Raw genomic sequence first — 27,442 nt, forward strand, 5'->3', positions numbered from 1 at the left:
AGAATCGTGTACACCACAAATAGGCAGAGACTGACCATAAAGTAGGGTTGACCCTAAGCAAATAGTAAAAGACAAAGAGAGCAGCTGGGTCAACCTATAGAGGGCTCAGCATGAAGCCTGGGACCTCAGCATGTTTCCAGGTTGCCAACACATCCTTAAACACTTACTGGCCTCTACAATAAATGCACTTACAGACTGAAGGGAAAGTCCAGCCCATGCTGTCGGTCAGTATGAATGACAGCTGGAGACAGAGAGAAATCTCCAACAGGATTTTCTGGAAGAGAGGTTCCCTGACAAGCATTAGGAAAAAAACCCAACTCTCATACAGTATGCAGAATTGTGCAAATTTGGACACACACAGAAAGCCAACTGCTTGGGGATTTTTGTTTTGTTTTTTTTTTTTTTTTCAAGATGTAGCTTAAAACACTATTCTTGCTTAAATTTTACTAACTGAAAGAAAGTCACAGTACCAACCTGGTTTTAACACAGTGAAACCAAGGCCTGTCTGTTTACATGAAAACACAGAGACATGAAGGAACACCAAGCCATCGGGAGTCCCAAGGTACTACGATGGCAGACGCTGAACTCTGGGCAGGCCAGTTTGTTGTAGAAACACCAGATGCCAATTTTAGCTGAGCTACATTGGCACATGCTACAGTCTGACATCCCTAAATATTGCAAAAATTTCCTTTGAATGCCAAGTGACTGGTGTTGCAAGGACTTTTGAAAGCCCATAGCAAAAGAACCCTTATTTCCTTCAACATAACAGTACAACTGGAAAAGAGAGAGATGCCTCCCCTTGTGACATACTGAAGTAAAGATGGAAGGGGGATATTCCCAGCAACACAAGCTGAGACACAAGGCAATGTCATGTACTGGGATTTCAAGTGTAGGACATCTTGTCTTTCAGAAAATAACAGGCAGGGTTCCCATTAACTTCAAAATGAGGAGAGCAGGCACCCCTCAGAAAATGTTCCTTAACCATGACTAATGAAAATTTCACTTTCTAGAAAAAGCTTGAGAGAACCAGTTGGGCTGTTTCTGATTAAGATGAAGTCAGACGTCCAAAGAGAAAATAAAATAGCAGAGGACATCTAAATTGGCTTATACATAAAGACAATTAAAAGGAAAGACAACTCCCATTCTGCTTCCTCCTCCAAGTACCCAACAAGTGAGTGAAATGCTTAAACATTTCTGATCTAACCTCATATTTAAACTCATACCAGTTTACACCACCTTGGGGGTACATAAAATGGCCTAAATATAAGTATAAATAATTATGTGTAATCAAGAATTCAGGCTCCCTTTGCCTGAGGTGGAAAAAAACCCATCTTCATTCCAAATCCAAATTCATTTTGGAAATGAATTTTCATGACTGATCAGCATATCTGCTAATCAACATATCTACAGTCTAGCCCCACAGCATGAATGCCAAGAACAGACGGTACCGATGACAAAAGATGATACAATCTGCATGTTCATTGAATTTATCAGAGTTTGACAGATACCCTGTGCCCTGGGCAGATAATTAAATGTGATTGATTGGGGTTGAATGGACCAAGTGGAAATCCATTTCAAAAATCTGGTTTTTTTCTCAAAAGCAATAGCTGACAGCAGCGACCAAGTCCCCAGCACATAATCCTTTCATCCACGGCAGAATTTCAAGGTCGTTCTGCTCAGTCGGAGAGCCACAGGAAGACCTGCTGTGCCTGTGTAACAGCAGGTCGTGACTGCAGACGTGAACGCTGAAGATGCAGTCTCAGAGCATCTTGCAGTGATGACAACAGTGCTCTCACCACCAACTTTGACCTCTGACAGATGTTGCCAAGACAAGGCCACCTGAGATACTCAGGACTTGGCTCCTGGAATCTCTTTGCCTTATGTGTTGGAATAAAACCGAGGTAAGCTTCAGAACACAATAGGTAAGCAGTACAGACCTTCCCTGCTATCCAGCCCTGATCTCCTGCAAACACTGGTCTCAACTCTGTGCCAATAAGGTTCAGTTACTGCATTTTAAACTCCTACCACACATCCTCCAGAGACTTTTAGCCTAAATCATTGGCAGAGAAGCATTTATAATGAGATGATGGCTGTAAAGCAGGGCCTGGACATGCCTTAGTTTCCCCAACGTCATTAGAAGAGTGATACCCTGCAGCGGGTAGGCAGCCCTCATCTGTCAGAGCCCTGCACAAGCGATTCCTCCATCCATTAACTCACCTGAATTGAGAGCCCCAAAAAATCACACAAGTGCTTTGTACAAAATTAGAAAGACAGCAAGGAAGCAGGCAGACAGATATTCATAACATATTTCTGAATATAGTTAGAGCTTACAACCAAGGAACCATAAGGGAAGGTATCTCTAGCATAAACCTTAGCAATTTTGCATAAGCTTTTTGAAGGGTTAGCAGCTGAAACCTAGAAACTCTTAACTACAAAACGCAAGCCAAAAGCATCTGACTAGTTCTCACATGGACACCACCGATGATTAATTAGGATTTAGAATCTGGCCTTTCTCACTCCTTCCCAGTTTAACTACCTGCTCATTACAAAGGACTAGTTCACAACTAGAAGGTTCTTGTTAGTTTGTCCTTGACAAATCTCCCTTTGGAGTCTACCATTTTCTACACATTACTAAGGATGAAAAAAAGCTGGAAAGAGAATATATAGATGAACTTTTGTTTTGCTGCCTCTTGCTCCCCTTACTTTCTACAGCCTCATCAAAGGGGGTTTGGAAGGCAAAAGCCCAAACACGTGACAACATTTCAAGAGTAATCTAGTTAGTTACTGTAGGTCTGGATCCTTTGCATTCTTGGCATCCAGCATGTGCAACTGCATATACATGAAAACCAGCACAGAGAAACAGGGATTATTTTTCCCATGGCGCTTCAAAAGAAGGTAAAGGTTGAATACTGCCTGGAAATTCACACTGGATGAACCCATCTGTCTGCAATGTTCAGGCTGTAAACATCAGTGCTGCTGAGAAACAGGAAAATTATTATTTAAAGGAAGAAATAGCCCAAGTGTGGTGATTTGTTGCACTGTGCCTGGGTTTTCTTCCAGTACTAGCAGACTGCAGCAGTAAATGAACACTTACTAATTATTTAAATCTAGAAATGGGAAGGCAACATCTACTGGCCTAATTCCCATGTCTATCTACTCTGTGGAAATATTTTACTCTGAACTTCGACACCAGTAACTCTCACAACAAACTGAGTGCTAAGGTGCATGATCTTATGGGTGCTCAAATTTGGCTCTTACTACTTTACTTGTTATAGCAAGCATAGAGATGTGACAAACCTCCTTTCTGGCTCTTCATTCCCATCCACTGACCTCGGATCTTGTAACGCACTTGCTATGTAAAGTTACCCATTATTCAGTAACAAGGATTAGCTGCTACAGCTAAAACCTGTGGGCCCTGACATCAGACCCAAGCGCAAAGCCACTGAACTGGGAAACTAAAACTTTGTACTATAGTTTACAGTAGAGATAATTTAAGCAATCACTCTGTATTTGAAAAATCCTAAATAAACAGGAGGAACGGGTTCAGCATACCCACCTCACTCCATATTGCTGGCCACTGTCACAGCTCTATTGGCACATCAAGGCAGCTGCACACACAGCCTTTAAACAGGTACTTCTGAGAAAGAAAAACTCTCCCTCAGACAATCCTGGCCCTGGCACAGAATCTGCCGTTAGCTCTGCTAGCTGAGCACACTGCTGCTTATCCACTTGGCACAGCCAAAGGAAAGTGCACTTTATCCTGCATCCGTCAGCATCAGTGACAAGCAGATTCCACATAAGGGCATGAAACAGCACATATCAGAGACTAGGTATTCATAAGAAATGTGCAAGATTTAAACAAGAATTTCCATCTTTGCACTTCTGCCCTGGGAGAATGGACTTGAGATGCAGCTCAGGAAAAGGAGAGATTTTTCCAGAACTGCCAAAGAAGCTTCTACAGAGTGACAGCAAAGTTTCCTCTCTCTGCACAGTTCCTAACATACTTACAAGTGCTGTGAACAGCGCTGAGCCTTCTGCAGCTCACCTGAGCTCTCTTATATCAGAAATCTCTGCGAAAAAAACGCAAGCTCCCGTCTTCCCAAAGGAAGAAGCCCAAATAGACTAGCAACACCTCAAGCTGAAGTGGAAGTTTTCAGAGACCAAGGTCACAGACAGACAGACCAGACTGCACAGCAAGTGCCTGGGCTCTGAAATGGTGCTTGGGTTCTGCTCCTGAGCTCTGCCACCAAACAAATGCCATGTCTGGAGCAACCCATTCAGCTGGGCTGTGCCTCAACCTGTCTTAACAGGTCTGACAGCACTGCTCTGAGAAGCAAATCCATGTTTGCTCTGAAGCCCTTAATACTGTCATACAGAAACCTGTTCTTTTTTAAACAGCAGATAATTACTAAAATACTACAAAAGCCAACAGTTACTTTTTTGGTGGCTCACGTCACCCTTTATACACACGCTAGGAAAAAAAATTAAATACTGATTAAATTCATGTATTTGCAAAGGCATGCATGTTTGTAAATGCACACATATATATATGGACACTGCTGCCTGCCTTTCCTCTCAATTCTCAGGCAATTCCACAAGTTCTTAAACCCCTTTTGCTGAATCAGTTCAGACTATATATGGGCAGCCCATTTCTGGAGTAACAGATGCTCCTAATTTATCTCAACATCACGCCTAGAAATTGTCACAATTGGAGGCCAGAGTCCCTAATTTGGAGCGTTGCCTGTCGGAATAGGGATGGCCACGGAAGAAGCTTCAGAGCCACTCTGCCATTCAAAACAATGTAAACTATTAAAAAGGAAAACCAAAAAGAATCAAGCCAGAAATCACTGCTCACTAACACACACTGCAGGGAGAGGGCAAAGCTGCAATGACTTAGCAAGAGCTGAAATTCATGCAGAGGAAAAGAACCACCAAAAATAATTTATTAGTGAATCAGAGACAAAGAAGGAAAGACAGTGAGCAATGGAAAGCACGTGGAGGAGCCCTATTGGAAAATAAATGCACACATTATCATGTATAGAAAATAGAAAAAGTGAGACTGAAATAGAGCCACTCCAAATATTTCTGTGAATAGAACCATTTTAAAATAATTTTCGTCATACTGAATCCACATGGTTCTTTTGGTATTTACTCTGTGTGACTGTTCTAGCACATAAGGTTATAAGTAGGAACGTTGTAAACAAGTGCATTTTAATCCTGTGTTAGCATATACTCAAATAATTCACATGCAAAAGCATTTTCATTGAAATCCTAAGAGTTTAATTCATTCAATCCAAGAAGAGAAACAAAATCACACGTGTAAAGCAAAACAGCATATTATCAGAGTTCAAAATACAGTATTGCCAACTCCGGCCATTCAAATGCCAGCAATGAAAACCTCTGCTTTCCATTTTTCTCATGGAAGCTGATATTAATGAATTAAAAGGACAAACTCATCAAACAGTGAGGCACAGCCAAATTTGGCAGTGGCCAAAAAATTGCTTATCTTTTTCCAGCAATTGTAACAGCTGGTCTAATAAAAGGTATTACTTCTCCCAGCAAAATCGTCTATCACCCCACCTAGGTAGGTGGAGAAAGGAAGAACGAATTAGCCTGAAAGACGTGCTAGGAAGATCATCATTTGCAAAAGGCAGACAAGTTTAGCAAAAGCTGGAACCCAGTTACTGAAAAACAAATTAAGATCTTAGATGAAACACTCCTTGAGACTGAGTCACTTCCCAGTAGCTGATCCCAGTGGTCTTCAGAGTATGTGGCAATATGAGGAACTGATGGCACATCATCTTTAAAATATGTCAATGGCACCTAGGCAGTAGAAACCGGAGACATTTTTGCAGTCATGTCACATGTAATGAATGTAAAGAAAACCTTTTTTTAAAAAAATTGCAGGTTCTCTTATGTGGGAATTGAAATGAACACATTGATTTGCTTTGCAAGGAATCACTGAATTATGCACTACTCTCAAGATATCAAGGTGCAGCAATTAAAGGTTTCTAGACCTGCAGCAATTCCATCTTGGAAAGGTTTACATTAACTGAGAGCAGGTGCATTTCTCAGCCTATTCTAAAACAAAGAGCTGATACAAAGGTATGGAAAACACAGGCCCTTTTTGTGGGATAAAGTCTGATTAACAAAGACATGGAAAACAGCAAAGATCAGTCTAAGCTGCCTGCCAGGTCTGGCTCCTTTCGGAGTGCCTCCATCACTCATAGCCAGCCCACACCCCAGCTGAGTCTCTCTGGGGAGTCGCTCTCACCTCTTTGGGGCACATAAACCAACAGGAGCTGAACACAGCCAAAGCCCTCCCGTGCGCGTTGCCTGTGGAATCCCTTGAAAAAAAGCTGAATTTGTTTTAATTTTCTCAGATGATTTGGTTCCACATTTAACAGAAGTAGTGGAGACTTTAAAAAATGAAGTGAGTCATATACTGCAGATTTTGTTTACTTCTGCATTTTTATATATAAATAGTAAAAAAAGCAATTTTTAGTATTTATTTCTCAACACCGATAAGGGAGTTACCATGGCTACCAGTCTCCAGTACCATGGTTTAAAACGACAAAAAAAAGGAAACCTGGCTGAAGCTTGTAATAAACAGGTTGCTCTGCCCAATACTCACACCATGCATGTTATGATAGAAACAAGGGACTGAAGTCAGTCAGGCTGGAAAAATACAACACCGAAAACAAAAACAAGGAAAAGGAGTTAAAAAGCTATGAGTGCCATGCACACAACTTCAGATTCAATATATTTTCAAGTACACAAAACATCTCAGTGGAACCTAGGCAGACCTACACTTAAAGCAAATCCTGTAGTAAAGTCCCTGAAACAAATTCAGACAGCTGCTTCACGAGGAGATTAATTCAGCTCCATGGGCAGTGCATGCAGGGTAGCCCAGTCCATGGGATGAATGTCCATTTTAAGGCTCAAGTACAAAGATTAAACACTGGCCCAGCTCCAGAGCATACCACAGACCAGCTGTGAATGACCCAGAAAATTGCTCATCATGTCCATCCCCTACTTTGTCCCCAAGTAAAAACACAGTTAAAAAAATTTTCCCAGCACTACAGGCATATGCTGGAAGGTCTTGCTTTCGATGTGCTCACATGCCCTGGCAACGAAGACAACAAGGGAGTGCACAGTAACACTGCTCATCCAGGCTGTGCCAGTTAGGATGCTGAATCGCAACGCAGTGCATTAATTAAAGGGCAGAGAATAATGTTACGTTTGTATTATGGGAACAAACTCCAACGAGAGAATGCTACTACTTTACTACTGGGTGAAAAAAAAAAAAAATCAGTTTAACACTTTCATGCCAACACATGCACACATCACGGATGGTTTAGAAGAAGTATACAGCCATCTTCCCACTCCAAACGCCTGAGGAGCCGAACTCAGGCCTTTCCACTTCAACATCACAGCAGCTCCTCCAGTCTGCAGACCTACCCCATACACATCTCCACCTTGCCATAAGGTCCTGACAGCTCCTCCCACTGTGAGGCATCACACCAAGGCCAAGGGGCACCCAACACTTTCCAGTCCCCAAAGCCTTTGGTGGCAGCTCCAATTGGTCCCCTCTGGGTGCACATCAGCTGCTGTATTCATACATTAATATTTGTTAACAGGTCATTCACCTGCACAATGGGAGCAATGGCACTTTGGTGTACCTCCACTCAGAAGCTGAGCCAGCATCACTTGTGTCTACAGAGTTTTTTCATCCTTCTGTTTTTATTACAGAAGAAAGTTCAATTGTCTCGGAGTCAAATTGTCAAGCCTACTGTCAGAGAGCCAAAAAAAAAAATCTGATGCTTGATACACTTGATTTTCTGATATACCGAAGGCCTTTAAACAGATGTTTGAACTATTTTATTGATATGATACAAAGGACTCTTTGTATACCAGACTTCCCATTAAGAATAGGCAAAGATGTATTCTTGTATTTCAAAAGCTGAGCAAAGGAGGTGTTAAGTAAAGGCCTGAGAAGAATGTGTGAGCGTGATTCATTTTCTATCAATACACACACTGTTCACAAAAATATAGTCTCATTTAAACAGTGTAATGTATTTGCAGGAGGAAAAAATTACCCGGCTGCACAGGATGCTGCACTTTCCAATTTGTTGTCATATGAGTGAGCTGAGTGTAGTGATAATTGAGAAAAAAGATAATTTGTGTTTATATGATTGGGACTTTAAAATTTAAATCATAAATAACTGTAAGCCTCAGTTTTTTTTCAAAAGTATCTTTTTTCTTCCCCCTCCCTCAGGTCCTTTAATATCATCCTTACCACTACTGGTATCAACTATTTAGAATGCATTCGCCCATCCGGCAACAGGCCCCATTGTGTACATGTCTGAATGCTGCTCAGCAGCAGTGAGGAAGGCTCAGTCCTTTCATAGGATTTGCCTCCTAATTTGTCCAATTCTGAATTTCCTTGTTACTTTAAATCATATGAGCAAAGAACAAAAAGATGCTCCCTTGGCAATGCCAGCAGCATCAGCAAATTTTAACAATAGTTCATTTGTGTGCTTTTCAACCTCATGATGGCCTCTGCGTGTTTGACTCAAGAGCTTGATATTTGTTGGAAATTCTGCACTGCCAGAAGTGTAATCTTTTTCAGAAAGAGTTAGGAGTATGAATTGTTTCCAAAAGCATCACAAATACATCTCTCTGAAAGACAAGGGGACAGGGTTTTTTATATGTTTAACATTTAAACAGTCCTAATCATACAAGCAAAAATTATCTTTCTGTCCCTCACTAATTTATTCCCACATGCCACTCAGCCACAGACCAATGAACCGCATAAGTATTGCGTCCTATGCAATGAAGCAATTTTCCCTCCAGCTACTAAAGTAGCACCTTGCACAGGGACGTGACAGTTCAACGCGTGCATGTTATTTTAATGAAATATCATGATAGCTCGTTAAAGAAAGATGGCAATGAAACTGGATTCTCTCCTGTTCCCATGTTATGTATACAAATGAATGCTCACCTTCTTCCAGAAGGTACAAGCAGAGTTCAGCTGAGACAGATGTCTGCTGCATCAATTGTCCTAACAACCACCTCTGACAGCCAGCCTCCAGTATGAGGCTCTGATTACCACAGCTAGACCCAGCCTATGGGTCACCCAGGAATTATGATTAGACCATATACATTTTTCTTAGAAGGCAGAAAACCAGGATAGGATGAGTAAGTTTTGGCTCACTAGAAGCTTTTTTTTTTTCTTTCTTTCTTTCTTTCCTCAGGATGGAGATGCTCAAGTTTCTAATGAATAACACTTTGTAAATGGCTGAACATGGATGGAATAAGGCAAAGAGGGACAAAACCCAGCAAACAACAAAAGCAAGTAATGCATGCTTGTAGACTACAATCTGCAATGCTTTCTGGAAAACGACATGGGGACCGACTTTAGCAGAATGGAACACACAGGAGAAGCAACTGAACAGCCCATAATTCAAGCAGAAAGGATGCAGAGGAGATGTGCAAACAGTCCACCTACAAGTTTTGAGAATACCAGTTCTGGTAGTCAGCAACCTTGTTCTCCCAGTTACCTGTGCTGCTGTGGAGAGCTTCTTCAGGAAGGGCGCTAGCAGGAACAAGATCTTGCATTGTCAAGGCTGAAGACTGTGAGCTTACAGGGAACCACCCTCCTACGCTGCTCTCCCCCTGCAGATTTGCAGTCAGGCCAATGAGAAATCCGTGGTGAGGATACACTGCTCCTTTGTACCATGCCAGTGAGTCCCTGGGTTCTGCTTTTGGCCTTACCATTCAGCAGCCACCTCAGCTTAGGTATAAAATCCAAAGTGAGAAAGGACAGATCAAGCCCTTCACTTCTTCAGCCTGCATAAAACAGGGAAACCAATCTCTGCTGAAGCCCTGTGAGGCAAATCTCTGTAGGTCTTTGAGATTTTCCTTAGCTGAAGAAACTGCAGAGTTCAATTATCATCCTGTAAGCATCACAGGAGCTGAAGAGGACAAACATATATATCAGGTTTATTCCTTGCTATACTACCAACTTCATGTGTGACCTTAGCAACTCATCAGCCTCTCCTGAGCCTCATTTCCCAATTCACTTTTAAAAAGTCTGTGGTTTCTACACAGACAGGTAAGATCAAATGATCCAGATATTTGCCATTATAAAGTTCCCCAACTCTGTTTTATATCAGCAAGGAATTTGGCTCAGCATTTCTGCTGGAATAGTTCATTGCTGTTGCAAATGAAATAGTAGAAAATAGAGAGAGAGGCTGAGAGATTAAGATGACCCTTAATTTAAAACCGACATGTTTAAATGCTAAAGGCCTGGAATGAGTGACACAAACACTCTGGCCAAGGAGATGCCTAGGAAAAGTCTCCAGAACAATAAGAAAATGGTTTGACAGGAAAAAATACCAGAAGTGCCTGAAGCAAGTTGTGCCTTTTAGCAGTCCCTTGGTCATCTGTTTCCATACTGAACAGAACAAAGGGAAAGGTTAAAGGCAAAATAAGATCATAGTTATTCACAAGATTTACTGTAAAATATATAACTGAACAGAAGATAAATCATCATTATCATTATCACACAGATCAAGAAAAGCATTGAACAGCCTGCAGCAGGTTCACTCTGGAATACCTCACTCTGCCATGCCAAGGAGAATCACAAACATCCTCCAGGTTCCTACCAAGGTGCAGCACATACAGCTTCACAAAGAGAGGTTGGAGCAATTGGGTGAGGTGATCTTAAGCCAGATTGGCACTGCCCCATGGCTCCCCAAGGAAGCTGAGCAGAGAAAAACTCAACTGGCACCATGCATCTCTGCACTGCTATACTGGGAGAGATGGGTTTTGTCAGAGATTAAGTCCTCTTCAACAGGGTCAATTTTAAGTGTTGCCTCTTGCCTCCTGCCAGCCTTCTGGGTTTCTAGGGTCCTGTGAGCACCTGCCAGGTGAGGAGCAAATGTTCCTGTAGGCTCGTTTGTTCCTTAGGAATGGATGCTTCTAGCCCTTTCCCATATATTATTCTGGTCTAGCTCATCCAGAAATTGTAGGTTTGTATTAACTATTGCACTGATACTGTAGGACTTTACACACTGATTTAATGCAGCATCATCATTTAAAAAAAAAAAAAAAAAAAAGTAGTAGACTAGTATTTCATACCCATCCAGTTTTTCCCGAAATCAACCTAATGGTTCAATTACATTAATAATAAAAAAGAAAGAAGAGCTTGATATGTCACAGTACTCTGAAGGTTATATTTAGCTGCAAACAAAAAAGAAACCACTGTAGAAAATAATGCAGAGACCATGCAGGAAGGGGGAGAGCAAAGAAGACAACAAGAGGAGTAAATTTGCAGGGGTTTGGGGTTTTGTAACCTGTCATTTTCCAGTTAGACCAGACTGGGATGTAGAGCACACCAACCACCCACTTCAGGTGCAATCCAAACATTTGTGAAAGGATCTCTTTCTGGCTTGGTTTTGGACTGAACTTTCCCAATGCATATACTCAATATGCCCTCCACTTTCCTGCTAAGAGGAGTCTGTTCCCTCCACTGAGGCAGATGTGACAGCTGGCTCCTAGAGTCTAGATCAGAAAGTAGAAAAAACCCAAATGATAGCGCAATCTTGATGAACACACACACAAAAAAAGAGTTGCTTCACTGAATTCTTAAAAGTTGTCAACATTTTGCTTAGAAATTACATGCTTAAAGATGTAGCTAATTATTTTTCTATGCATAAATTAAAAAAAAACAAAACAAAACACTACTTTGGTAAAATGAAGCACTTCAGGGATTTGTTCGTTTCAGTATAAAAAATATGGAGGGGAGTTGAATCCCAGCACATTTCTTTGCTTGCTTGTTTGAGCATTGAATTGACAAAAAACACCCAAAACAAAACAAACAAAAAAACCTCCACCAAACCAAAAAAGGGTCAAACCCCCAAACCTCTCCACACGGCTTAGGATGCAGAGTCAGGATATATATTAACCTCCACCAGCACATAACTGCACTGATTGAATAAAAGTGGCCTTCAGGATGAGTCTCAAGAAAAACTCTAGCTCACCACTCTGCCAAAATATTTTAAATTACTCATCATGGCACCTATGGCTCTCCGGTTTTCTTAGCTTTTTCTCACCACACAGCTATAAAAATGAAATGTCTACCCCATGGTTACAGATGTGAGGCACAGAAAGATTAAGCAACTTGCCTACAGTCACACAAGATTTGTGCCACAGGATAAGAAACGTTCCCCAGGCCAAAGGGGTACTTGGCATAAGGCTCGTATTTAGGAAGGAGCTGAGTTCCAATTTCACACAGGAACTTAATAAAATAGAGAAAGTGTTCTTGAGAGGAGTGCCTTGGAAATAAAAAGTACTGTTGTTACTACCCAAGTCTTACATACATTTTTATTTATACTCAAGTGATCAAATTAACTGTGCTGTCTAATTGTATGGCATGTCTAATACATCTCACCTTATGAGTTGAATTCAAGATTGAAAATAAATGGATTTTTTAGAATATCCTGAATAAAGTTTTGGCAGTTGCTTCTGCAATAGGATCTTTCTAAATTAAATATGAATATCAATATGAATACCCAATTCAAAAAAGAAAGAAAACACTAAAAAAGTTATTAGGATTTGACTCTCTCAGTTTCTATCCTAATTACTGTAGAATCTCTAATTCATATTCTTTATTACAAAATGTTATCAAATTAAAAATATATCTTCACTGTTAAAATCTGTACTTTGATGCAGCCCCACAAAAAGCAACCAGCATAATAAGAAGGGACATTGTGAATATTAACAGCCGCCTCCTCCTCCAAGTCATTAATTTTCACTGCCATGAGGAAGAATTCCTGAGAGCATCATTCTGGGTTAAGACATATAGTTCATTGATTTATGTATAAACTCATTTAAAAGAAACTGAATCTACCTACATAAATAAAGGTTATAAAAAGTCAGTTCCAAAAGACTTTTTATTCTGTTAATCCAATAATGCATTTCCCTTTTATTTTTTTGCCTTACTTGATACTTTTTCCATCCATATTTTAAGGCTATTTTGTGACAAGTAAATCCAGGCAATAAATATTTTTGTTGAGTCTGATCTGTGAATTATCAAATCTAATGACACACTGACACAGCGTGTTCTTCCTGCCATGCAAAATTTATCATATGCAACTCGAGCACCTCTGAGCAGGAAGAGTCCACCAATTTTGATTTACATGGCTTGAAAGGAAATGGACACATATTAAAGTTGCAAAGCTGCAATTCCGTTTTGTCTTCTGCTGGGCGTGTTTGATCAAATCAGAGCTTGCAAACCAAGCTCTCTACTGCGGTCCACGTTTCAGAGGGGAGAGAGTTGTTTTTGTGGGAATGATCTAGCTCGGGAAAAATGCCGAGGTTAGCACACCCTTGTGTAAAACACATTGTCGGCATTACTTGGCACTGCTGCCTGCAGGTCAAGCTTCTGCTCATGTCAGCAATCTTGGCAGGATGACGGAAAAAAAATGTACATCCCTCCCCTATGAAACCTCTCCTTCTCTCCTCGCCCTCTAGACATCAGCAGCAACACCACTATAGCTGGAGGTGCTGCTCACCTGGCCTAGAACATCATCTAACACTATTTTTAAGCATGGTTTTCCCATTAGGGAAATAGAAAGATTTATTCAAAGTTTCCTTGGCACCTTTCAAAAAATTGTAAGGGATGGAAGAGGAGAAGTAAAGAAATAAAGAGAAAGTACTACGAATCGCAGGAAAAGCAAGGGCAGATGGAGACACGTTAAAATTGCTTGGTTAAGTGGATGATTAGAATTGAAAATAAATCATATTAATATGCTGTGACCACAAGCAAATATGCTTTGATACACTAGCAGACATCACTTCAAATTCAGTGCATCTAAACGGTGACACACATTCACATGTTGCAACATCACCTCTTTCAAAGAGCATTAAGTATCCCCAGTGAGTGTGGCACCGGCTCCAAGAGAAACTGCTTTACAGAAGGTGAGGCTGACTTGGTGAGAGCAGGCACAGTGTCCCTGCCTCAGAGGGGTTGGGAAAGACCAAAAAAACCCTAAAAATAAAGGAAACTAAATAGGACTATGATTCAAGAAAGAAAACTGCTCTAGCAAACCACAAGGCTGTCTTGATGCTTTATGCTACAGTGAAGAAGTGTTAGCACCAGAGAACAGGATTCAGGTTCTCCTGCCCTGTAAACCCGACTCTCAAGCGAAAACAACATCTCTGATCATCAGCGGCACTGGGACCAGGCACACAGCTGAGTTCTCCTTCTATCCACGGGAGGGCAGAGCCGCTCACATGTTAGACATAAGACACAAGCACATTTTTACATAATTTTAAGCAAGTCTGTAACTCAGTACCAAATATCCTTTACACAGCTTCAAACAGCTTTAGTTAGAGAAAGCAAAACTCCTCTCTTTTTAAATAGATGTCAGACAGCTGGAGGAGCAAACACACAACTCTGTTCTTGGGAGAGATCTGCAAGAGAGAATTTAATTGAACTCTATAGCAGCTGCACTCCCATAGCCAAGATTAGGAAATTCCAAGAACAGATGAGTGAGGTGGCAATGAGATGGCAGAAAGAGTATTTACCCAGGATAAGAAAAGACTTTACACAATGGTATTAGGGTTCTTCTTAAGCATAATCATAAAGGCTTTAGTAAAAAGAAAGGGCAAGTACAGAACTTCCTAATCAAGATGACACACGATGACTAGGATTGCAGAAAATGTAACTTTGTTGTATTAGGAATTAAGTTACTGAGACTTCTTTGCATAGAGGTTGAACAATCAGTCCTCACATACACAAATCTCCAAAATAATGATCTAATATAGCTAAAGCATTTTTAATTTAATTCCTCGCTAAGTGCGCGAGAAATCATAGGCTAAACACAGATCTCAGCAAGCACCATGATTTCAGTTCATGTTATTCCTTACACTGATGGAATGGAGAGGACTGACTAAAAACCACGTGTACACTTCTGCTTCTCATACTTAAAAATAACACCTTGTACCTATTTTGACTTACAAGGATTTTGTGCTTTTTATTCCATATGGAGTAAAAAGGTTAAATTATTCATTCAAATTATCAGGTCCATCAGTTCCAACTTGGACAAGAAAATAAAGCAAAAGACACCATGCAGACCAGTGCACAAACACAGAGCATGAATCTTCCTCTAGGAAAAAAAAAAAAAAAGAGAGAGAGGAAAAAAAAAAAGAATGTCCTTTTTATAGGGCAGTTACATTTGTTTATATTATTTTCATAAAGCAGATCCAAGTTCTGCATTTGGCACACATTATTCAGCAGGCAACAGAAGAATTAAATCAATATAGTTGGCAGCATGGAGGCCCAAACAGCTGGCCAAAGTAGTTATGTGTGCAAACATGCAGCTGCGTGCATTGCTAATCCGTGCAAGCATGCAAATATGCATATATAGCAGAAAGGTTTAAAATAAGTCATGTCAGTTTATAATACCTCAGGTATCTGAACTGAACCGAATGCTCCACTGTGGAGTGTTTCAAGGAAGCCAAAGATTTACTTGGCAGCTCCATTTTCTCTTTGGGGCTCCCCACCTGCCAGGCCGCAAGGTTCTTTGTGCATTTTATCTGAACACAGATTTCTCTTTTACTCAGAAGTCAAAGGAAGCCGCCCAGGAGTTAGCACCTCCTGGAGCCAGGGCTGTTAAATGAGGTAACACCTCCCAGGTTTTGCTACATAGCAAGCAGAAGTAAAATACAGCACAGGAAAGAATCTCCAGACTTCCTGACGGTCTCTCTCCTATGTTATGCAAGGACAGGTGGAGGAAGGAACCTCCTTGCTCAGATGTTCCCCTTGAAGGGCCAATCCCCACAATATTGCTGAAAGCTCTCTGCCTTTCCTTCAACACATCTACTGAAATGGTTATTTCACTGGTCCCTTCCCTGTTGTGCCTTCAACCTTTAGTTTTGGGAACAATTGAGAAGGCAGTGTGCCGAATGTCTACATCTGTGACCCTGCATGCTCCAGTGAAGACAGCACAGAAAGGCTGTTTCCAGCTGAGCCCACTCTTGCTCAGCAGCTTCAAGAATGGAGCACTGAGGAGAGGGCAAAAGAGTGCACAAAATTCAAGTGACCCCAGGCAGGCTTTGCTCCACCACCTCCTGAAATAAGAAACTCTATAGCAGGAAAGCACCTGTAGCACTGAACACCACAGAGAAACCACCTAAATTACGCTCAGTGGGAATGAATGGGAAGTTGCTCACATCACATTTCTGCCACTGTACTGGAAAAGCAGATCAGAGCTACGGACTACTATGCTGGGAGTTAAATAGAAATAGGAAAGGGTGGAGGGAATTAAGAGCCAGTTTGCACTGACACTGAGATGCCATGCTCTGGGACCCGTTAGGTAAGCCTAGCCCTGAAACGCACACCAGCCAGGTTCTCCTCAGGTCCCTGACACTGCTCAGATGGTCATTGCCAACTTCAGGCAAAAAGGGATGGATGGCATCTTGTATCTCCCGTACCAACTATTTGATATAACTGTCTGCCCTGTCAGCATAATAGTTCAGGACATCATTAAAAAAAAAAAAATTACTAACGTTTAAGCAAGCCCCTCTCCCCTCCAAGCCTCAAGCCAACGGACAAGACAATGCACGGAGCCAGATGAAGTTAGCAATAGGCAATGCTAAACCACTCCTGAAGAAATCTGAGCTTGAGCCAATATCCACAGAAGTCACTGTGAAACGTTGTTCTTCAGTAGGTGTTGGATGGGAGCTATACAGTTCATCACTCATTACTACATTATATAGAGGGGGATAATAATTCCAAAACTAGGACCCTTGGGGATATGATGCTTTACATGGAGACAGAAGATTTAATGTTACAGGCATGATTTAACATTACTTTTACAGACAGGTGTTAACCAGGAGCAAACCTATTGAAGTCAGTGGATTTATGCCAGTGTAAAACCTGCACAACCAAGAGAAGAGACAGGATCAACATTAAATGGAGATAGCAGACGCAGGGATTTTGAGAACCGCCTGTGGAAAAATGTTCACACATACTTTGCACACATCATTGCTATGATTAATTTCTTGTGCATGCATGAAGTACTCAAAACGTGGGCTTGAACTTGCTAACTCCAGCAGTATGAGAATAGACTCACACAGCAGATCCTCAGCTGGAGTAAATCAACATAACTCTATTGAAACCAAAGGAGCTACATCAATTTATAGCACCAAAAGATCTGGTCTGGAGGCATTCAAAAACCGCATGAGGAAAACAAACGCACCAAAAAACAAAAACAAGAGGAAACACATTGTTGGGAATGTGCTTTTCTATCCTAAAAGGCAACTTTGGTTTTCTTTCCCTAAAGATGTACTTATTCATCCTACTCCTCCGGGAGTTGCTCACAAAGCTTTCTTACATTGCTGTCCATTTAGCATCAGGTTTCACTCCCACCAGCCATCCAGTTCAGGGGCTCCCTTGCTGATTAAGAGACTTACAGTAATTCAGTAACAGTCCAGATGCTAGACACTGCCTCTCTAGGTAGCTATTTGAGGCCTGGTAATTTGAAACCTTTTATTTAAACTCCCATCATCTTCCAAAATACAACTTTTGAGATCTAACTCACTATGCCTTCAAATTACTGAAAGCAGCAGGTGGGCTATAAGGAAGCAATTTGTTATAAACATGATGCTGCCTACATAATGGTAGCTGTTTAATCCCTGCAGTGGTTAATGGCCAGCATGCTGGAGAAGAGCACAGAACAATTTATGAATTCCAAATAAGTTTTTTGTAACAGAATTCTGGCATCCAAGAAGAGTAATGTGATATATGGAGCCGACTACTCTGATTATGCCTCAACCCTTCTTGTAGGGCCTGAAGGAAAGGTTTTAGGCTGTTCATAACCTACAGTTTAGCAGCCTAATCTGCAGATTGGAAACACCTTGAATCCCTGGGGTCAATTTAGCTTTTCATCCTTTCAGTGTACAATAGGGGTATTGAGATTGGGAGGCATTTCTGAGCATAAAAGCTCTGCAGACAGTACAGGAAGCACGTCTTGGATTAAATGATACAAATCAAGAGACTATGTTGCTTACAGATAGATACCCACAGCTTGGTGGCACACATGGGTGCTGCCCAAAACCCTGACACACACACACCCTGCTCTCCAAACAACTCTGAAAACTGTTTTCTCTTAATGTATTTGAATCTTCAGCATCTTTCCTGCAGTCTCTATATGTGGTGCTGGGCAGTGAAACGTGCTCCTCTCCTCTTTGAGGAAAGGACATTTTTCAGATTTCACTAGTGATTCCAGGAGTCCCTCTGAATGCTCTCATCCCAGCAAACACACTGGTGACTGACCATGGCTCACTAAAAGGAAGAATTGTGAGGCAATTGAGACATGTCAGACCACAATGAACATTTCTAACTGCTGCCTTAAATTATTATAACAATGATAAATGCGTGCCGTGGCCAAAAACTCACAAATGCTTCCGTTCCTAATACTTCAGACAGGTGTGAAAAGCAAACTGATTGCATCTTTTTGAGTCTGTGTGCTGCAACTGAAGATGGAAACAAAACAAACAGCCATCGATGTTATTTCATACAGCAAATCCAGTAGAAAAATAGCATTAATAGCCGACACCAGAAGGTTTGTTCTGTTTTGGGGGGTTTCAAGTAAACATCCCGAGCAATGAGTCTGAACTATACTGATAATGCATCACTGAAGATCGACGCTGCGCAGAGGACAGCAGAGGCTCTATTTATGAATCCTGGATTCAGGACTGAACCAGTAATTTCCAGTGTGTACAGCAAAAAATCCAAATGCACAGAAAGGAAACAACCCCACAAAGAGAACAAGGGAAAGCTTGAAAGTGATGTCCCTTCTAAATGAACTGGAAAGAAAATGCACTTACCGCTTTGACAGCAAATCACAAAGTAATTGTTTCTTCCTACGGACATTATTGTAACCTAGACGAAAATTGGTCATCATTAAACAAAGTTTACTCAGTGGCGTTTTTACTGTTCTGCTGATGGGCCAGTTAAGAAAACACTGAATAAATTATGAAACAATAGAAGGAAGATGTCTCTTTATAAGCAGCGTTCGATATAACAATTTTAAAAGGCTATAACACAAGATTATTGAATTTGGCAGGGCTTATAAATCCTAACTCCCATTACTGTGCTGCAACTTAAAAAGTATTCTTCAATTTGTCACTGGAAATTTCAAGTTTAAGTGGTCCCAGTGCAAAACAATAACTTATTCCATGTTCAAATGTTAACATGTACAGACCACAGGTCAAACATCTGGCTAAATGCAGCACTCCATACTGCAGCCTATCCTCTGCATGCAAGCACATGTGAGACTGGTCTTTACATATCCAGCTGACCAAATACTCATCTCATTTGAGATCCCATTGGCAGTGGTGTTTTGTTGTTGGTGATTGGTTTTGGTTTGGTTTGTGGTTTTGTTTTTTTTGTTAAGAATTCTGACCCTCTTGAACAGCTTTTAGCATGATTTGGTGTTGCACAAAACTCAAAAGGAGTGCCAGAGCATTTCAGTTCAGATGCCCCTGAGTACACCCAGCTGGTTTCATGGCAATTGAGTAACCAAAGGGCATTTTGGGAACCTTTAACTCTGGTGCAGAAACTGAAGTGCTTGCCTGCAGACTGTTTCTGGCATGCAACAATCTCATGTTGTGGAGTAATGCTCCCCAGTAGTTAACCTGGGCTCACAAGACCTTCCTCCTCCTCCAAAGATCATGAGATCTTTAAAGCCCTGATTTGCAGCAGGGAACAGGTGAGACACAAAATGCATCTGGCCACAGGCAGAACTGTAGAACCAAGTCTGAAGGATTTCAAAGGCAGCTAGGTTCTTTCCCCCTTTCGCTACATAACAAGCATGCCAATATGAAGGTGCTCTAACCAGACAACTCTTTTCTAGACTACTGTCTTACAGGCATGTCCAGTTTATTAACAGCAGAACAGGACTGGATAATTCAACATGTATTTGGAAAGTAGTAAAAATTAAAAAAAAAAAAAGTCTTAACTAGTGGGAGCTGCTAGAAATGTAGCTGCTCCAAGCCTGAAATACCAAACTATGACTAAGTAAATTATTCCAGAAAAGTAAATTATGCCAAAAAAGCCTGAAGCTTTCTACTTTGCTTTCATTCTATAGAGGATATATGGCCGTGCACAGACTTCAGATGAAAAAATACAAATATTTTGTAGTAACAAATTCATGTCACCCTTTCGTAGTTTATTAATTTCTGCTTTGAATTTGCAGCTGAAAAGCTGAAATAATCTATGTTGCAATGAACGTGAATAAGATCTTCCTATAGGACAAGATCACCTTGAAAAATACTTAACCAGGGAAGGGCTTGAACAAAAGGCCAGCAGGAGCTGATAAAAAAGTCTGTACGTCTTCAACAGTTTCTGAATCAAGTCAATGAAAGTTGCAATTGTTTCCAGGTTTTTATATATATATATATATATATATATATATATATATATATACACACCCACCCACACACACCCCTCTGCAGGAAAGACAAACTGCATTTTCACTGTGACAGCATGACTGATAAATAGGGACTTTTACAGGGACTAGGCTGCAACATCTATTTTTTAAATCTAAAAAATGCTTTCCAGATTTATACACTCTAGACCTACCTCGAATGAAATGCAGCACCATTTAAAAAGAGGGATGAGAATATCCATAGCACAGAGACAAATCTCTTCCTCCAGAGACACAAATAGTTAAATTAGAAGCCTGATGTTCATCACGTGTTTGTGTGAAAGCACACCAAGTGAAGTGACAAGCTCCATGTTTCTAGCAGAAATCAGTGATGTTGTGATAGTTCTTTGGCTGTACTGGCTTCTGAACACTAGCCTGCATTTAAGAGCTTTCTTTCAATATAAGCAATAATATTTGGACAGCTCCAATAGAGCAGGATTTACCACTCTACTTCTACAGTCCCCCTCTCTAGAATGAGTGCTTTCAAACCTCTAATGATTTTTTAAGCCTCCTTTTCTTGGTGAGGCACAGAGAGTAACAGCGTTGCCCAAAGTCAAGTGAAGGGAGAGGAAGGTGATACTCCTCCAGGTCACGCTGAAAACCCAAGACAGACTAAGAGCTCCTTTCAGATCATGATTCTGAGCTCCAGAAGCCAGGAGCTGCTGAAGCCAATGCAATTCTCTCTTCTGACTTTTAAGGGGCAATAGACCAGGACCTTTAGCCTTAACCCATGGGTTAATCTTTGGAACAAACCTGAAGATAAGTAACTGCAGAGCAACTATGCTTCTTACAAACCAGCATATCACGACAACAGCCAAATTTGCTTCATGTGGACTGGGAACATGCAGTCTACTAAAAAGCACAATTCTCATTGTTATCACATCATTGAAACCCTTAGATATTTGAAAGTGTGGTCTGCTGCTTTGAAAAACCATCTCCCCATGCACATTTTATGTCACGTTCCTTTGTTATTATAGGGCCATGTGCTGCCCGGGATCCATAGGCTCTGTTGCTGTTTCAGTTTGCTAGACAAGACCTAAAAAAAAAAGGACACTGGGTCCCTGCTGTTTTCTCACCTAAAAGTACCAATACTTTTTCTAATTCACGTAGACTGACAAGGATTGCAAGTTTTTGTATGAAAACAGATGAAATTATGGTACAGATTATAAAGAGGGAGATTTTGCTCTGAATTTTTATTTTGTTTATTTCAGAACAAATATTCCCTACAAAAAGCATTGAACTCCTACACATCTGAGAGTCCAGCTGTATTTTGGATTTAAGGTAATCACATTAGCACAGACACTGGCTGTATGCTAACAAAATCTTTTTATGAAATGTGCTCTAAATAACACATTCTGAGATGTCATTAGACTAAATGCAAACAGAACATGAGCCTTGACGTGCTCTACACATAAAAAAAAAAGGATTCCTAGAAGTTGCACTTTATGGGACATATCACACACTGCTGACGCCCTTGGATGCTTTGCCAGAGCCAAGATTAATAGCCCATTTTAAAGCCTGAAAATGTTTAAGAACTGCTAGTGCTGATGGCTGAGCTCCCTCATGTTCCACTGAGATCAATGAAATTGAAAGCATCTGGCATCTTACATGATGGGTGAGCTTTGCTCTAGCTACCAAATCTTGATTAGTCCAAAATAGAAGAACTTTGAACACAGTCTTGGAAGAACACAGAGGAAAATGTGAGCTGTCATGGAAGAGGAGTAAATCTTGTCCCTGTCAGCCACAGTAAATCCTTCTCTCATCAGCTTCCCATCCCCTCCATGACCCCAAATGAAAAAAAAGAAGGTGATCTTAATGGACAAGAGTGGACCACCTGATAGGGTATTTCTGACCAGTTACCTACAGTCTCCTGGGAATTTCAACAAACATCATAAACAAAACCAGGTGGGAAACTGGTTTCATTTACTTTCATTTTACAGAGAAGTTCAGGCTGAAATTGAGTTGTTTACAAAACTACAGGACCTTGAGGGGCCAGGAGAGAAACTTATGTCAATCTGAAATCCACAGTCCACAGCTCACTAAAAGCAACAGTATATTTATGTTATGTGCCCAGAATTAGAAATAAATAAAGAAACTCTGTTAAGATGCAGAGGCAAAAATCCTAGTTTACACAGCTGCACCAATTCAAAGCATTTTATAAAACTATGCAGTGCCTGAAAAAGGTTGAATTGCAGCCTCCTATGAAAGGAAGTTTCACAGCAGTTTATAACAGGATGTGAGGGTCATCAATAGAGTTATAACTGCAAAATAATTTAAAAGTAGGTAGAAGTAAGAAGCTGGAGTTTAGCCTGAATATAGGGATACAACATGAGGTCTTTCAAGCTGACATGTAATTTAAAATTAATGTTTCATCTCAGTGAGAAGATGGAGAGTACCCATTTGCACTATGTGAAAAAGGGCTCAGATTGCAAACAGGAACATCAGCTACTAGTCATCCCAAGTACTCCTCCAAAATTTCTCACCAAGGCATCTCCTGAGGTACTGAAACTGTGGGTAGGAAATACAAAAGGAAAGCTTTCATCTCCAGGGTTGTGCTTAAGATCCATCTGTGGCCATACTTAAATCTAGATTTGAGAACACCATCATCCCAGCTGGCCGTAGCTAAGATTACCAGCTACATGGTATTACAGGCCTCACGGTACCCAAGGACAAGTTAAGGCTGTGACATGAACTCTTTCAACTGACTTACCCCTTTGCTTAAAGGTCAGTAGCTCTACAGCAAATACGCACCAACAGTTGAGTCAGGTGCATGCTCATGCACAAGCAAAATTTTAGAAAGGAACATGTGAGGCTCTGTGGCTTCCCTATGTTTCTTGCTTATGAATGGGTGAATCTTAACTGCAGAGCATTACAATGAGCCTTAACTGCAGGCCAGAGACATCAGCGTTTTCCCATTCTTCTGGACATGACAGTAAGTGCGTGTCAAAGAGAAAATGGCAACACTTCCTTAATCAAAGCAAGGAGCAAGTTTTCACCAGCTGAAAACGCAGATTAACACTTAACTCTGATGAAGCTGCTGTCAGACCAGTATGATTGAAAAAAGATTCACACTCTTGCAGAAGTAGACTAGAGAATGTCACTTAAGAGAAAAAATAGTTTGCCAGCACAAGCTGACCTGTGTGCAGCTCCTGACATTTTTCATGCAGATTTAGAAAATGCAATTTCATGAGAAAAAGAAAAATTGCAATTTTGTAAGAGCTGAAAATTCAAAAGGCCAGATCCCTTTTTATATAAAACAGCCCCTTTTCATCATTTAACTGAGCAAAGCAGCTTACAAATACATTAAACATAAATTTACTTTAATACCCTGTTAAGACTACTGGGGTGGTACAGTGCTCCACATAAAATCAGGCATTTGGGACTCTGCAACTTGCAGTGTGATTTGGTTCTGAATTATTAGCACAGAAAAGCAACACTCAATACCAAATGGCCTTCCATTGAGCTCTTCGCAAAGTGGCATAGTAATGCAGATCTCACCTATGCAGCTGCATATATTCGCCAATGTCTTTTGTGATATTTCAAGGAGAGGAGAAAACAGCCCAAGTGGGCAGGAAATGATCAGATTTCCACAGTCAAGAAGCGAGCCACTGTGTCCAAAACTACTGCTGTTAATGGACTAAGGTAATGTTGGGCTCAGTGTTGCCCCGTATCAGGCAACAGAGGGATGAATGTGGCAGTGTTTGCCCAAACAGCACTGCCACCCCCCTCCCATTGCACTACTCTTTACACAACTCCATTGCTATTTCTCCTTTCATGGCAATGAATAAATCTCCAAGTTTCAGTCACAGGAAAGGTTCTCCCAAAAGATCGTATGAGTGTATCAATTCCAAATGTTTGCAGGTCACATAACAGAAAAGAATAGAAAAAAATAGAAAGATTAACATAAGAGTCAAGAAAAAAAGTACAGAGAACTGATCAATATGTAACCGGCATGCCCCAGTGCTTGAGGCCTTCCCCCAGCACCACTAAGTTCCAGCTAGTTACTTCAGTGTCAACTTGATAGTCATGCAGCTGCCTAGTATGGAGGAATTTACTGTGACCTTGGCCACCCTCCACAGCCCCAGCTTTGCCAAAAGCTACCTTCCTCAATCACATAGCACCTCCCAGACAGATTACCTACAGATGTCTATGATGTCTCTCACTTCCCTAAAGCTGAAAACAGATGTAAGTCACAGGAAGCTGACAGAAAATAATAATATAAAAAACCTAACCAATTTGCACCAATATTCAAGAGGAACACATGGAGCTGAAAGCACCAGGTAAATTCTTGCATTTTGTAGATTTTTCAAGATTAGGACAGGGCCAAGAGCAATAGATTGAGGCTGTGTTGGAAGAAATGCAGATGGACTCTCTTGTGCTAATATGCTGATGTTGATCTCTGCTTTGGTGTGAGTGTTCTGAAATGAGATATAAAATAAACTTCAGGAAGATTATGTGGCTTCCCTGTGCCTCAGTTCTCTGTCTACAGTTCCCTAACCAGCAGGGTATGATGAACATGCTAAAAGTCACAAAGCATTTCTATCCTACAGCAGGATCCATGCAGGGGTTCCACAACTCTTGTACAAACTACACTTAGCAGCTCCCTTCTCAGATATTTTTAATAGATATGCAAAAGGCTCATGCAGTTCCCAGGGAGTACTGTGATAATTTTCAGCTATGAAGAATAACCAATTATTTCCTGAAAAGTACTCAGGGTGCGTGCTTAGATCTTAACTTGAAAAATAACAGATTTTTCAGCTAAAATATGACAGTACCACAATAATTTTGACAATTTATGCCAGCTGAAGTTGTAACCTTGGACAGTGTCTTTTTATTTGTCCTGGTATTTGGATTATGCATCTACTGCTATTAAAAAAAAGGACACTTTGGAAATCTTACTTAAAAAAAGGCAATTATCTCAGAACAAGTTTAGTTTAGAGAAGAAAAATTAATTTACTAACAGCTGAAACCAAAGGCAGATTTGTGAAGTAATATTAGCATCAGACACAGCACTTAAATGGCCTACACTGATTGACACAGCAGAACTAATACCAGTGGGCATTACAAGAGGAGCAATCATAAATTTGCAGAGGCATCTTCAACTCAGGCAGATGAGGTGTCCCTGTTACATTCTGAGCATTAACCATTTTACCTTCATAATGAAGGGCAGTAGTTCAGCACTCAAGGTAAGAAGAAAACACCCACACATTCACTAACAGCATAGTTTGTATCTTCTTAGCACATCTCACATCTATTTGTCAACTCATTCCTTTTTGCTTGGAGACCTCCAAAGATCTTAATGCAGGCATTCAAAGGAAATTTTGATCTGTTCCCCTGTGTCTCTCCCTTTCTTTGTGTTCACAAAGAGGACAGATCAACTATTTGTATTAGGGAGATATTTGTGGCCCATGATTCAAGCCACACCTCAAGTAAGGCTTCAATCCATTTGATCTGGAAATAACCACAGTTCTCATGCTCTGGCTAGAAAGTAATTTTTCAGCCGAGTCCAACGTGCATTTTTGAGAACAAAGCATTTGTTTCATTTGCAACATGCCTGCTTTTTTCATGTTTCATTTGCAATATGCACACAGAGAAAAACTAGTAAACCAAGACTGAACATAACAAACCTATAAAATTTACAAGTTTATAAGGTATACGAGGCAGATTTAACCTTTCTGCAGTCAGTATCTATACATGCATGCAACGGACACTTTGCAGTCCACATTCTCATGATGGTCCAGTTATTAGGTTAATTTACTGATACAGTTTTGCATCATTATAAAAATACATCAAATTATTCACAAGATGTAAAAATAAAAAGAACAAAAGCCAATCGCACCCCCTCTGTCATGGGTAACATGCTTTTGTTGGAATCCACTGAGTACTAACCACAAAACAAAACTGCAACAAGGATGACACTTGTGGGAAACTGAAAAAGGCCAGTACACAGAATAACACACAGAGGTATGGGTCTCACTGCTGCGAACTCATTGCCATTATCAGGTGACAATAAGGTGCTTAGTTATGTGTTTTCTAGTTTGTCATTCCTAGTTTTCCAGAAATTTCTTGCCTTGGGACTCCAAACACTGGTTTTTCTAATATGCATTCTCAGTTTTGTTCATTCAATGAAAAACCGTTGTTTGTGGTAGGCCACAGTCACACAAGGACAGTTATGTTTCACAGAATCTCCTGACAATCGGAAACAAATTATGACTGGGTTCTGTATTCAGTACAATCCCCCCTAAAGTGGTAATGGATAGAAACACTGCAGGTCTGAAACACAGTGGCTTGCCCCAAACTTGGAATTTTTATTCCAAACAGGATCTCCAACAACTCAATAAAAACACTCCAAATATATTGAAAATTTTAGTTACAGGATAAGACATCTTCTTGTTAAAGTCAGAAGAAAGTGAAAGCTCTTACAGACAGTTTTTCCTAAGGGTTTCTCCCTTCCTCCAAGCAACCCTTCTGTATTTCCTGGAGAATCAATTTTTACTGTTATAACATCTACAGTCCTCCAGTTCCCACTTCCACTTGAGTCAGCTGCTGATACATTCCCAAAGATTTGCAAGTGCAGGCATTTTTGTCTGATAAAAAAAAAAAATCAGGGAGTTTTGTTGTCTGGAGGCAATCCTGTAGGCTGCAGCACACAAAGAACAGACTAAGATCACTATCTAAAAAAGGCAAGTAGCCATGTAACATACATTGGTGCCACAAATCAGCCCAAAAGGCTGCAAACTTTGGTTGTTTTTTTTTTTTTGTTTTTTTTTTTTTAAGTATTCACTAGGTCTGCACATATGGTAATTTGGTGAAGTTGTCAGAGGGATCTCAAGCCAGACATTTATTCACAATGTGGAGCCACATAGATCAGAGGTAGAGTATGCAGTGAAGACTCACACTTACTACAATGATAAACATCTCCGAAAAATCTTCATGAGTCA

The 27,442-nt window shown here is 40.6% G+C and overlaps 1 protein-coding gene across 16 annotated transcripts in view; it reads right to left on the reverse strand.

Moving 5' to 3' along the window:
- The window catches only part of COPRS (coordinator of PRMT5 and differentiation stimulator), a 186,100-nt gene that overhangs the window by 131,346 nt on the left and 27,312 nt on the right, over nt 1-27,442 (reverse strand). For 5 of the 16 annotated variants that reach the window (XR_013927799.1, XR_013927800.1, XR_013927801.1 and 2 more), the window contains exon 4: nt 18,901-18,955. The exons of 9 other annotated variants lie outside the window; for them this stretch is intronic. Coding sequence is in view for 3 of the 7 variants with exons in the window: in XM_080385397.1 (XP_080241523.1) it covers nt 18,901-18,955 (55 nt within the window). In the remaining 4 variants the exon portion in view is untranslated. 2 more of the 16 variants (XM_080385396.1, XM_080385394.1) reach the window with 2 other exon arrangements.

Source organism: Falco punctatus, assembly GCF_963210335.1.
Source record: "Falco punctatus genome assembly, chromosome: 1".
Taxonomy (NCBI): Eukaryota; Metazoa; Chordata; class Aves; order Falconiformes; family Falconidae; genus Falco; species Falco punctatus.